At 38.2% G+C, this 13,964-nt stretch overlaps 1 protein-coding gene across 1 annotated transcript in view; it reads left to right on the top strand.

The window, feature by feature from the left end:
- Positions 1-3,094: 3,094 nt before the first annotated feature.
- PKD2L1 (polycystin 2 like 1, transient receptor potential cation channel) overlaps positions 3,095-13,964 on the top strand; it is a gene marked incomplete at both ends in the record, with an annotated part of 42,410 nt that continues 31,540 nt past the window's right edge. The window contains 2 exons of the mRNA XM_083364634.1: positions 3,095-3,398; positions 8,751-8,864. Coding sequence (XP_083220760.1) covers positions 3,095-3,398; positions 8,751-8,864 — 418 coding nt within the window. The remainder of the gene's footprint in view (positions 3,399-8,750; positions 8,865-13,964) is intronic.

Raw genomic sequence — 13,964 nt, 5'->3', positions numbered from 1 at the left:
ATGAAGGAAAAGGCGTCCCTGGAGGATTTCATGAACTTTACAAGTTTTATTAAAAGGCCTTATGTTTTCAGAACCACAGCAGTTCACTAGCCTGCCTTTCTTCCTACAACTTTGCACCTAAAAACAGAGGTATATTCTAAAGGTGTTGGTAGAAAGGATTAACAAAGAATAAATTGGAAAAAAGATAATGACTGGGGGGGAGGGTAGAGGTGTGTGTGTGTGTAAATAAAACAGCAGGTATAGTTGATAAGATAGACATCAAACCCACTTCACCATTAATTAAAGGATCTAACACAAAGCCAGGTGACAGAGCTAGCCAAAGTTTCACCTCTGTTTTAGTTAGTGTTTAGGTTAACATATTAAGAGGTAATTTATATAATACATTTTTACAATAAGAAGTACTGTAAAACCAGGACCAATAGAGACTGACAGCAAAAGGAAGGATTATGACTGAAAAACGAAATACCAAAATTAATTAAAAATAGTAATTATAGAAGCATCTGCATATGATTAGTCCTGAATTGTTAAAAGCCCATTTAGGAATGTAATATGTGTAACAGATGTCAAGTCTGGGGCCCAAAAAACAGATTTTTTTATATAATAAAGTATGATTGTATGTGATTATTGAGTTCAACCCTCTGCTCCGGACAGGAGTCCTGATGAAAGCAATTTCAGAAGATCACTGTCCAGCCTTAAAAGGGTTTGGGGAGCTGCCTAAAGAGAAAATATTTTTTTCTTTCAAGGACAAATTCTCTTTAGCAAGATTTGTGAAGATTTATTATAAGGAAGTAGCAGACTGTTTAGGTAACAATTACTCTTAGCCAGCCAGAGGCATAATTAGCATCTCAGGACTCCAAGCAAGTTTCTCAGATGGACTTCAGTAACCCAACCTATCCTCAGTCAAAGGTTACATAAGGAAAAAGAAAAAAAGAATATATGCACATAAGCCTTACCTGTAGAATTGCTTTTCCTTCCTGTCACTTGTCTTGGCATTGAAATTTACTGATGGTTGTTAAACTGGAAGCGTTCTGGCAGCTCTCCCTGGTTGAATGTGGCAGATAGATTCTTCTTCATTCTTGAGGGTGGGGGAGAGATTTGCATTTGATTTGCTTCCTTCTCCATATTCCCAAAGTAATATCATTCTGGAATCATTTGGTTTTGATTTGAATTTTCAGTTGCCAATTGTTAAAAGATTTTTAGGAATCTAACATCTGTGAACCAGTCCTAATATGTTTTGAGATCAGCTTCCTAAACTTCCATCCAGTTCAGCAAATCTACTCATATCCATGAATTTCATCCATCAGTCACGGATAGCAGTTTTACTCTGGTTTTTGCTGTGAAAGACACTGGGAAAACCCCAGGCTTTTCTTACAGACTGGGCACACATCCTTCTTCAACAGAATATGCTTTATTATGTTCTACAGCATGAGGTAAAGACCAAGTATATCACAGGTGGGGAGAAAATGACACCACTAGTTGCAGACAGAACAAATTTGAACAATGAAAAAAAAGGAGAGAAAAAGTCCAGAATTTTCCCAATATCACCATAAAGCATTTTCCTTTCCTTTCCTTTCTCTTTTTTAATTGTGAAAATTGGGGAGGGGAATGGTAAAATACTTTGTAATCATACATAAAATGGTGGGGATCTTACATTGCCCTATATCTAGAAATATAGTGGAATAAATTAGCAGCTTATCTTCACACAGGCAAATATTCCATTTTAGAAGTCCATGAAAAATTATACAAATAACAGATTAAATTTAGGAAATGAGACTGAATCATTTTTTCCTGAGCAAATTTTATATTGTCATACTAAGCCTTTCATTCCCCCCCCAAAAAAACCAAATCTTTTCCTGTCTGATACATTGGATGACAAAGAGACCATTGAGATCCTGAGGACTCCTCAAAATTAAAATTATTTGTCAGCTTATATTGAAAAATAATACAATATTAAAATCCCATCAAACAGTCTTGAGAAGTGATAGCAGTAGCTATGCATCAATTTTATTTTTTAATAAGTAAATATAAATAAATACAACCCATATAAACATAAGCTCTTTTGGGGTCCTCCAAAATTTTTAAAAAGAGTCCTGAGAGAAAGAAATTTAAGAAATACTGGAAAAATGGATTTCAGTTACACAGGCAGATTCTGATTTTAATAATGGGTGGAATTGCCTAACAGAAAAAGCAGTTTAACTGTGGGATCATTTAGCATTTAATGAGCTTCTCTTCACAAGACAAAGTAAAGCAAAGGCTAAAGAACTATCCCTCTAAGATAACTGAATGAATCTGGATTTCTGCTTGGAACGGGGTTGGACTGGATAGCTTCCAAGTCAAGAATTCTGGGTCAACTAGAGAATCAGAATCTCCTTTTTCTCCTTTATAAAAACCATGCAGGATCTTCAGATAGACAGAGAGACAGGGCTGATCAATTCAACTATACCCTTTGCATAGCACCAAGCACAAAATCCACCCCCATCAATCATTTTGCTTTGGCATTGGCTTGTATGTTGCCTTTTGAATAATCACCATGACTGCAATAATAAAACCCTGACTAGGAAATTACTTGAATTAGCAAATGCTACCAGTTCATAGAGAAAAATGGCTATTTTAGATCTAGAGATTCTTAAGTGCCCAGCCAAATCTACTTGCAAGAAGCAAATGTAAAGTTTGATTTATGGATCCCAAATGCTCTCTTGGTACAGCTCTATTTAAAACTGAGCGCCTGTAATGTTTGGGGATGTGCCAGGTGTCACTCAGCACTGTCTCAGCCCAAAGTGTCCAATGAACATCCTGCCTCTAATTTCCCTGAGAATTTAGCCACCAGAACCAATATTTTAACAGCCAGATTCTCTCTCCATGCAGGTTCTCATGACTGTTATCTGCAGAGAAAGAGTTCCACCCCTGGGTGTAGCTGGATCCACTGAAGAATAGAAGTTAACAGCTGCTCCCAACAATGGCCTCCACTCTCTATTTGTCATCCAGTGGCTGAATATAAAAGAGGCCTCGGAGCAAAGTGCCAAGCAGATGAAATACTTCTGACGGCTTGATACCTTGGGGTCTTCTACAAGAAACCATTGCTTGATTCAGCATCATGAGCTCTTCTCACCTAAGTAACAGAGCTGAGAGCCATTTCCAGGCACAAGAAGAACATGAATTGGAAACTCTGGGGAAGAAAGCATGGGACAACCCAGTTTACAACGGATCCCCTTCCTCCTCCTCCCTGAAAATCAGAGCAATTTACAATCCAAAATCCATTTTGGAAAATCCCTACGAGAATATTGAAAAATTGACTGGCTCTTTATCCTACCCAAAGGACAGAAAGGCTACTGAGGAAGAAAGGAAGAAGGAAGCCCCCTCCCCAGGATGCTGCTACTATGTCTTCAAAGGCATCCGAGGTAACTGGGGTGGTGGGTGGGTGGGATTAAGTACAGAGAAGATAAAACCATCTGTAATAGCTCCACCAAGAGGCAGGGGAAAGGATGCAACTTCTCTGCAGGGACTACTGACTACTACTATTGTGCAGTAAAGTTGGCTTTGCTAACTGTCTATGTGTTACAAATTTAAAAATCATCACAATGACAGGAAGTAACATTTGAACTATTTGGTGAGCCTTGGTTACAGATGTTACTACCCTCTTTTTTGTAGCTGGAAAGGTTGCCTCAAAGGTGAGACTTTTACCTTGAAATTAGTAGGGGGTATCAGGGGCCACATTACTTGCCTGAGCTCCAAAAGGTGGATAGCTATGCCTAGGTGCAAATTAGCCTAGTGCCAAATGTGAGTATTGTGCACAGAATAATTGGAGCAGATTTTATCAAGCATGCTTGATGTTTAGCTTAATTAACGTAGCAATATTTGTAAAATGTTATCGTAGCTCAAGGTAGCAAATGTTCAGATGTGGCTTTCAAAACATGAGAAGGGAGTTAGATTGATTGGATTTATTTTTATGAAATCCATGGAGAATTTCAATCGTTTTCTACTGCTGACCTATTTGGAGTCAAGATCATTGTTTCTGTGATTTGCCTCTTTGCTTCTGTTTAGTGAAATGATTTTTCTCTGGCCTGCTTTCTTTTCAAAGATCTATGCTTCTTACCTTGTTTGTATATTCTATAGTATGCTGCTGACATCCTTGAACTGGCTGAAATAAAGACACTAACATCTCTAAAGCTATTGAGGGTGCCATTATTTTCACTCATTGTTGCATCCATTGCCAACAAAGAGTGCTTTAGATGCTTTGTGGTTATCTCAAAATATCCCCCAGGCACATTTCCCTCCATCTGACTGGATGAGTCAGCTGAGGAAGGTAACTAGGCTGGAGCTGTTCCCTTTCTCTTTCTCAAAGCCCATTCCACTTCCTAGGAATTCTTCTCGAACTGCCTATAGTCAAGGTAGAATTTAACCAATGCAGAAGAGAATGGAACTATTTAGAAATTATTCTAGATTGATGTTACCAAAAATGGATTTTTGCAGCCTAAGTATATCTACATACTTGTATTTAGCTAAAAAATGCATATCCTGATTGTTTATACTTTAAAAATGCCTTACTGGTTTTTTTTACTGTAACATCAATAACATTTTCAGAAATATTACAGTGAATCATTGCCCTCTGCTTTGCTTTTTCTAAGTGAAGGATTTCACAATTCTCAGTTAAATTTCATTGCACTATTTTCATCCCTTTATGATAACTCTCAAGATTATTTGAATGTTGTTTCTAGTTTGGAGGATATTAACTATTCTTATTACACCCACCAATTTTATGTACTCTGCAAATTCAATAAGCATTCCTTTCCCCTCTGTTTCTCCAAAGTCCTTAATGAAAATGTTAGGCGAAACTAAACTCTGTGGAAGCCAATAAAGGTATCTTCCAAGGTTACAATATTCTGTGAAGAATAAAGATGTTTAACTGCAAGTTACCCCATGTCACAGAACTAAGTGCAATTAAATATTGCCAAATGAGGTAATAAGTGCAGTGACTGATTAGCAATATTGTGAGTGCAAAAAACATTTTGTCATACAAGAATTGCTATGGAGATCATTTGGGAACCTGCAATTTCTTAATTCCCATGAAAAGAACTCAGAACTGGAAGGTCTGAATCCACTTCTTCAAAGATGATTTAGGAAACCAGCTTTCAGCAATTGATGGAAAGAAGGTGAAAAGATCTGTAGTTTATAGACATAAAGAATAGTTTTATATTCTTTCTGAACAGAGAGTCCAGGATTTATATTCCTTGCAGACAGCTGGTCATTTGCATTCTTTTAGAGAGTCCTTGGGGCCATTTGGAGGTTTTCTGTGTCATCAGGGTCACCTGAGTGGTGCAAATGTGTGAGAAGCCTTCTGGCTGCAGGATATTTTCTGCCCTGTTCTGGTAGTCTGCAGTATTTTCTGGAAATCCATTCATACTCCTGGACCATTTGAAGGGTGTTCATCCTAAAGTGCATAATTAAATGTCTGGAGATTCTCAATCATCCAAATCATGGTTGTCCCAAAGGTGCTTTTTCAGGAGGCAACTGGACTTTCTTGTTTTTCTTTGAAAACAAAACCTCCAAGTGGCCTCAATGACTCTCTAAAAGAATGCAAATATAAATGCTTCCGTTCCCCACCATCCAGTCAGAGCTGAAGAGGTTTCTTAGATAAGAAACCAACCATTTTCAAAGAAAAAAAAAAAGAAAGCCCGGTTGCCTCCTGAAAAAGCAACTTTGGGTTCCTTAGGAATCACATCTTTTTCACTTAAAGACAGGGAATCTTTCAAATAAATCACATCTTTTTTCACCATAAGAGTCATTTGACAGTGAGAGGGACAGCATATAAATTTAACAAATAAAAATGGTAAAACCAGGCATTTGATTTATTTATTTTATTTATATCCTACCATTTTTTAATAAGCAACACAAGGTGGCAAACATATCTTATACTCCTTCTTCCTATTTTCCCCACAACAACAATCCTGTGCGTGAGCTGGGCTAAGAGAAAGGGACTGGCCCAAGGTCACCCAACTGGCTTTCATGACTAGGGTGGGACTAGAACTCACAGACTCTTGGTTTCTAGCCTGGTTCCTTAACCACTAGACCAAACTGGTTCTTTTATGCTGGGTGAATTTATGCTGGATGGCTCTGGACCAACTGGACATCTATGCAGTCTGGAATTTGTTTGTTGATTAGTTTCTGTGCTTATGTTCTTTCAGAAACTCAAAGCCACATTCATAGTGCTCAATTTGTGAGTTTTGCTCAGATACAGATAACAACTCACGATTTGTAGAACTGCCTGGTTCATGTGAAAATTGGTTGAGAGTCCTAGCTTCTGTAACAATGGTTACTATCTCCGCAAGAAAAAAAGTAGAGAAACTCAGACGTTTGGGTAGAATGAATGTCTCTCTCTGGAGGTGGCCATGCTGGCAGGCAGAAATGTCTTGTCAACATGAGTCTACAACTATTAGGCCTGCACTAGGGAATCCAGACAAGAAGCACAACCAGGAGTACTAGCTATGTCTTCATTGTGAGGTTATTTAATAAAATCTTGTATGTCTGAAAATATTTCTCCTTTCCTTTTACTATAGTATGTAGAAAACTGGGGGGGCGGGGTTCCCTTCTGAAATGCTTCTCATACTCTCCCTTTTTCAGTGGGCTGAGGTAGCTTTACACCAAAGTTGTGGTTCTCCCTCCTGTCTCCCAAAGTCATTCATATATATCATTACAACAGCAGTAATTCAACCTTGTGTTGAACATATTTTCTCTTGTCTAAATGTTGAAATCAGGGACAATGCATGTAGCAATGGGAGAGCTTGGTCATCTGTGGAAGGGGCAACCACTATCTAGACTTTTTAAATTTCTCCATTGAATCCTTGATTGAAATTCTCTCTCTCTCTCTCTCTCTCTCTCTCATATATATATATATATATATATATATATATATATATATATATATATATATATATATATATATATATATATATATATATATGTGTGTATGTATACACACACACACACACATACATACATACATATAATTAAATCTGAATTTTAAGACTGCAGACCCTATATAATTTCTCAACCTTGATAACTTTAAGAAGTTAAGGAACTTCAACTCTCTTCCATCCCTTACATTCTCTGTTCATACAGATCAAAAAGTGTGTAGAAAGAGAGAAGCATAAAACCAAAGTGGGAAAAATCAGGAATTATTTTCAAACAAGTTGCCTTATCAGATTGCTACTTTTTATAATCAACTATACATTTTCCATTAAAAGTTGAGTTTGGAATCAGTGCTAGCACTTTAAAAAAAAGAGTAACTTTTTTAACCAGGAACAGGAACCCCAAAGAGCTTTTAGCTGTTCCTGGCACGAATTGCCTATGTTCTTCCATCACAAGAGCTTTTGATCGATCGATCGAGGGTGTGGAGGAGCATCTATCACAAAGCTGTGGTTCTGAGTGTCCTTAAGTTTGAAAAGAACAGAACCCCCTTTGGATATTGATGTGAGAACATTTACTCCACTTTCAAGTAAGAATTCACACCAACATTGGTTGAAGATTTAGAGGAGAAGAGCAGTAACATCAAATCATTAGAGAGGCAAGCTATTAAGCCTTAATGGTGTTCATTAGCAGTGAGCAATGAAAGAAAAGTAAAATGAACAATGTTTCAAAGGAACTAGCTTTTCTTGAACTCAAAAGAAAATTCACGCTTCATCACTAAAATGAAAGAGAGAAATTGATTTGGACCTAAGCTGAAGGTAAAGGATCAAACAAGTAAAGCAAGGCACGGTTCCCTTAAATATTTATATGTTTCCACTCCTCTCCTAGATGTCCTTCTGAGTGTTACATTTACATACCTTCTCACCTGCCCACTCACCCCTTTTTACTCCTGCATCCATAACTGCAGAAAACAGCCAGAGCCAATTCCTAATTTATCCATTGTAGCAGCAATTCCTGGAAAAGGGTGAGGGGGGCATTGTATGTGAATAAACATATTTAAATTATTGAAACCCTATGTTTACAATCAGGTGTTGACATCAGATGACATGCATTTCCCAATTTTACACCCTTTTCCAGCCAATCTCCCATGTTTTTTCTTAAAATTAGTAATATTCACTGTAAAGGAATAAATAAGGAAATAATAGTTGGGGTGTAGCAATAAACACAGTTGGAAGGAATAAGGATATATCTTGAGCAAATGAGGGAGCTAATTGATAATGGTTTTAAAATATCTCACCAAATGGACTGAAAGTTATTTACTTTTGAAAGTGTAAAATCCACAGCATTCAGAGGAAGATTGTTACAGTAAGCTCCAGAGACATGGCCAGTTCCTGAAAGTCTTGATGGCAATTTCATCAGTTTTTGAAGTGACCAAGAGGAAAATTATTAAACACATAACCATTTCAGTATCTCTCAATTACCGATTTTTCCTGTTCTCAAGGTAATCCCTCTCATGTTTTGCATCAGTTTGAAAATTAAATAATTAAATATTTGTAATTATAATTTGCATTTTTCATTTGCATTTTCCCCAATACATATATATGCCTTTGGGAAGAGAAATAATTCAAATACTATTTTTAACATTACTTTCACAAAGTGTTTATTTTTGTATACATCTTTTTAAAAATATATACATTATAAGCACAATTGTGCTTTGAAGAATTACAACGCAAAATCCAGAGAAGTACACTTTTTAGACAGCTGAATTTCTTTTTGATATTGGTCTTAAAAGTTGATGTACTTGGAATAAATCCACATATTGTTCATTTTTCCTTATTTTTTTACAGGGCTTTGGGGCACAACCTTGACTGAAAATACCAGTGAGAACCGAGAGCTCTATGTGAAGACTACACTGCGTGAACTTCTCGTCTATATCGTATTCTTAGTGGACATCTGTCTGTGTGAGTTATGTGTAGTTGCTGATTTTCAGTGTTGATACCGTTTTTTCCTACTTTCTATTGTTCTCCTGGTTATCCTTTTTAAAACCCTTCTCTTTCACCGCTTTCTGAGCTCACATGGGATCTTTTTTTTTTCAAAAAATAAATTATTTGATATTTTACTGCTTACTGGCATCACAGCTAAAGGAAACTGCAAATTTATCATTTTTCTCAGCACTTTACATCCCCAAAAGAAGTCAGTGGTAAGCCACATACATAATGGTCCAAGAAAACTACATGGAAATAAGTTAAAACTAACCAAACTTAGCATGTTGCCAAATGAATCTACCAGATTTGTAAATGACCTGATAATGCATGTTGTCTGAACACAACCTGTGATTTCCCTGATTGTGTAGGACATTGGAGGCAATAACATATTCAAGATGACAACCAGAGGGATGGTAAAGGAAAATTCATGATCTTTTTTTTGTCCTTAGACTTTGCACAAAAGCTTTTAATAGGAAATTATGTGGAACTTTATTACTATTAAACTTTAGATACACAGCAAAATAATTTTTATGGTATACAATAGAACAGTAATTGTACAATAAACAATAATACAGAATAATACAACACTCGATCATTTTGAAATATAAACTACTTCACTTGTATCACAGCTTTGTCCTAATATCTAACCTGGATTCTCTGAAATTTCAGCCTTTTGCTTCCTGTCCTTTCTTCCTGGATGACAGAGAAAACAGCCACACCCTTCTTGATACGACAAACCATTTATATATCCGAATACTGTTATCATATCTATTCTCAATTCTTTCTTCTGTAGGCTAAATATACTGAGTTCCTTTAACCATTTCTCATAGGACACACTTTCCAGTCCCCCCACTATTATGCTGGTCCTCTTTTGAATTGGCTCCAATTTGTCTTAGAGGTTGCACTTTCCAGTATTTGACACTATTCCAAGAGAGATCTTATCAAAGCAGAAGAGAATGGGGAAATGCTTCTAATCTAGACTCTAAGCCAGGGATATCAAACCATCGGTCCATGAGACGGATGCGTCATACCGAAATCACACCCACCCCATTGCCAGCAATGGAAAAAAAAAGTCATGATACATCGCAACACGTCACATGACATTGTGAGTTTGACACCCCTGCTCTATGCTGTTATCAGTACATTCTAATACTGTATAATATTTGCCTTTTTAGCAGTTGCAACATACTATTGGCTCACATTTGATGGATTGCCGAGATCACCCAGATCTTGTTCACATGTCCTTCTGCTATTTCAGATTTCCACATTTTATTCTTGTGCCTTCAGTTCTTTTCTCCCCAGTTGCAGGGATTTTCCAGCATTTGGTCTGCTGTTCACACTCATTTAGTTTTTCTGAAATCTCTTTCTTTTCCAAACAGTTAGCCACTTCCCCTAATCTTGTGTCATGTGAAAGTCTGATATCCTGTAAAATCCTTCATCCAAGTTATTAATAAAAATACAAAGTTCTGGGGTATTCCATTTAAGCAGTTCAGTTGGATGTGGAACCATTTATGAGTACTAGCTAAGTACATCTAACAGTTGTATCAACTAGCCCCCATTTCACCATATTATTGATGAGGATATCCTGAGGCATTCTGTCAAAAACTTTGAGGAGGCCCAGGCACAGTATTTCCTCAGCATTTCCTCAATCTACTAAGCTCCAATAGTTCTATTGAAGGAGGAGATAAGATTAATAAGACCTTATTTGTTTGTGACAATCCTATGCTGGCTTTTGGTGTTTGTTGCACTCTTCTCCAAATGCTCCCAAATATGCTGTGCATCTGCTTTGCCCAAGATAAACATCAAGCTGACATGTTTACAGTTTCCTAGGTCCTCCTCCTTCCCCTTTTTGATGATCAAGACAACATTTCTTCTTCCCCAGTCTTCTGGGACTTCTCCAAATGTCTTCCAGGGGTTATCAGCTATAAAAGCTAGTGATCCTGCAATCACTTCTTCTAGTTCTTTCAACCCTTAAAGTTATAATACACTGAGACTTGAATTCTTTTAAATAAACAAGTGTTTGTCTTTGTTTTTTGTTATGCTGGTTCAAGAATTCTGGAAGTCCACAGATCGCAAAGGGGCCCTAATTGCACACTCTTGCAATAGTGAAACAATGAGAGGCACAAGGGGTTTAGTTTCCCTTTTGAAAGAAGACAGCTATAAAATACAAGTTGACTCTCTGCCTTCTCACCACCATCCATTATCAATTCACTATTTTTCTCACATTAGAACTAGAGCAGGGGTGTCAAACTCAATTTCATTGAGGGCCGCATCAGCATTGCGGTTGCCCTCAGGGGGCCGGGTGGGTATGGCCAGGGTGGGCGTGGCCTACTGGGTGGGCGTGGCTAGAGTGCGTATGGCCTACTGCGTGGGCGTGGCCAGCTCTACATCGTTGGCATCAAGGGTGCCTATGGGGGCCTGGGCAGGAGTGGGACAGATCTGAGGGTCTCTGGCAGAAGGAGGGTCTCTGGGCCGGGGCCAAGGCAGTGGGGGCCGTTCCCTCACTGTTGCCAGGATGGCTTCGTGGGCCGCATGAAACCACTTCGTGGGCCGGATCTGGCCCCCGGGCCTTGTGTTTGACATGTCTGAAGTAGAGTCTCTTTGCCTTTGATTTAGTTTCTGGCATATCAAAAGTCCCTCCTCCTCTTTCTTTTTTTTCTTTTTCTTTTTCTTTTTTTTTTTTTGCTGTTTGGGGCATTTGTCATAAGTCTTAATGCATTCTGTGCCTTTCTGACACAATTTCCATCATTTCTGGCAACTGGCTTGTATCCTTCTTTAGTTTATACACCTCTCCTTCTATTCGTCTCCTTTCAACATTTAAAAAGCTAACTATTCTGTGCATTCACTTAATTTCTCTTTAATCATTCTTTCAACTCTCTTCCAGAACAGATGTTAGGTTAAAAAGAGAGCAATTTCCTTTGTCACTTCTTGGTCCCTTTTTTAAATTTGGGGCCCTTATAGTTATTCTGACGTTTTTGTAGTTAACATGCTGACCATACACCTACCTCTCAGTGTTTATTTCCTCTCTATTGAAAGTCTGTTCTTAAGCATATTTCTGCTGCCAGGAGGTCTTTGTTTGGCCTCCAGGGATGTGTCCCTTTGAAGAGACCTTTCCCCTCTTCCTTCACATTATGTCTTTCTACCCTGAGATCTTTATAGACCTTTTGAGGCAAGGCAGTCAGAGAGGGGTGCAATTATCTCATGCCCAAAGTCATCCCCTCTATGTCAGCTAACATGGCCTTAAGGAGTCAAACTTACTCCCTAAGAAAGCAAGTCTCAAGGCATCCTCAGGACTTCTTTCCAACAGTGCTACATGACAGTTGGTTAAGGCTATGTTTTTCAATCTTGGCAAGTTTAAGATGTGTGGACTTCAGTTCTCAGAATTACATGCTGATTGGGAAATTCTGGAATAGAAGTCCAAGCATCTTAGAGTTGCTAACATTATAAAACATTAAGGTACTGGATATCTCCCATATCTTTTCCTCCTACCTCACTTCATATGCAGGTAGTCCTCAATTTACAACCACAATTGGGATCAGAATTTCCACTACTAAGCAAGGCAGTTGTTAAGTGCCCACCCTTTTTTGCCATGGTTCATAAGCAAATTACTACAGTTATTAAGAGAATGGTTGTTAAATGAATCCTGCTTTTCCCATTGACTTTGCTTGTCAGAAGCCAGTTGGAAAGATTGCAAATGGTGATTCCAGGACCCTGTGATGCAGCAACCATTGTAAATGCATGCTGATTGCCAAGTACTTGAATTTTGATTACATGACCATGGGGATGCTGCAACAACTGTAAATGTGGGGAACTGTTGTAAGTCATTTTTTTTCAATACCAACTTGAATTGTTGCTAAACAAATGGCTATATGTTGAGGGCTACCTGTATGTAGTTAATTGTTACATTTGAATGCACTAAAAATTTAAAACAATCAAAAACCTGCCCCTTCTGGGTTAGGGAATTGGGCTGGATTTTAGATAATTTTGGAGCAAAAGTCAACATAGTGTTTACATGGGTAGAACTAAAGCAAGTCTGTTTTAATCCCCCTGGTCCTTCTCCCCTTCCAAATTCCTTGGCCTCTTAAGGTTGTCATGCTCCTTTTGTTGCTTTCCAACCTAGTGTGATTTCCAGCAGTCATCTTTTCAAGATCAGGGCTCTCTCTGTCTTTCCTTCTTGTCACTTCCCATAACACCTAGAGCTCTCTTTTTGGCTGGATTGGGCTGGTTTCCTTTTCTGCTACTCCCTCTTGCACACCTTGTTGTATTCTTTCTTTTCTTCTATCCTTCCAGGAGAAGACAATCAGGCCATCTCTTTTCCTGACATACTTTAGGCTATTTGTCTACCCTGCCAACTTCAGTTATTTATGGTGTTACCTTAATGGCCTCAAGAATCTAGAAGCAGCTGGAGAATGCAGCTGTGTTGTTCGGACCAGCTTTTCTTTCTCTTCATGAAAAATAGGACCAAGGATTTTCTCATAGCTCATAAAAGATGCCCCCAAATGAAACATGGGTAGTCATGGTGTTCAAAACCTTGTGTATATAAGTAGCAACAAACATGGCATGGCAGATGGCAAGACCTTTTTGAGATGAGACAGTTGTAGGGTTTTTTGGTTCATTGGCTTAGATCATGGGAGAAGCAGGCCTATGTCTAGTTGTGCCCCTTTGTCTCATCAAAAGATGTCTCTTTTAATGGAAAGAAGGACCAATTTGCATGTCTAGGAACCTGAAACTGTCTCTTTCATGCCTCCTAGGCTAAACCTTTCACAGTGCTCTGAAGGTTGCCTTTTAAATCTCAGAACAGGAAGAGTGCAAAGGGAGATAACATAGAGGGTTGTTCCTATTGTACTTTCTGGAGAGATTTAATACAGCTCTTTACCAATTTTTGTTCTGTGGTGACACAATGGCTATTTGTATTTGGTAAATTCATCCTAATCTCAACTGAGCACCTGTGATCTCTCTGCACAGAAGGCTGTATTTCATGCCTAGGACACTTGAGCTTGGATATGAGCAACAGGGGAAGGCTCAAATTATTCTTCTCATATAGAAGTGATGTTCTCTTCATTGCAAAGCAGGAGC

This window comes from Vipera ursinii (genome assembly GCF_947247035.1).
Source record: "Vipera ursinii genome assembly, chromosome: 5".
NCBI classification, from domain to species: Eukaryota; Metazoa; Chordata; class Lepidosauria; order Squamata; family Viperidae; genus Vipera; species Vipera ursinii.
The sequence above is the reverse complement of the archived record's forward strand: the minus strand, read 5'-3'. Positions and strand labels throughout refer to the sequence as shown.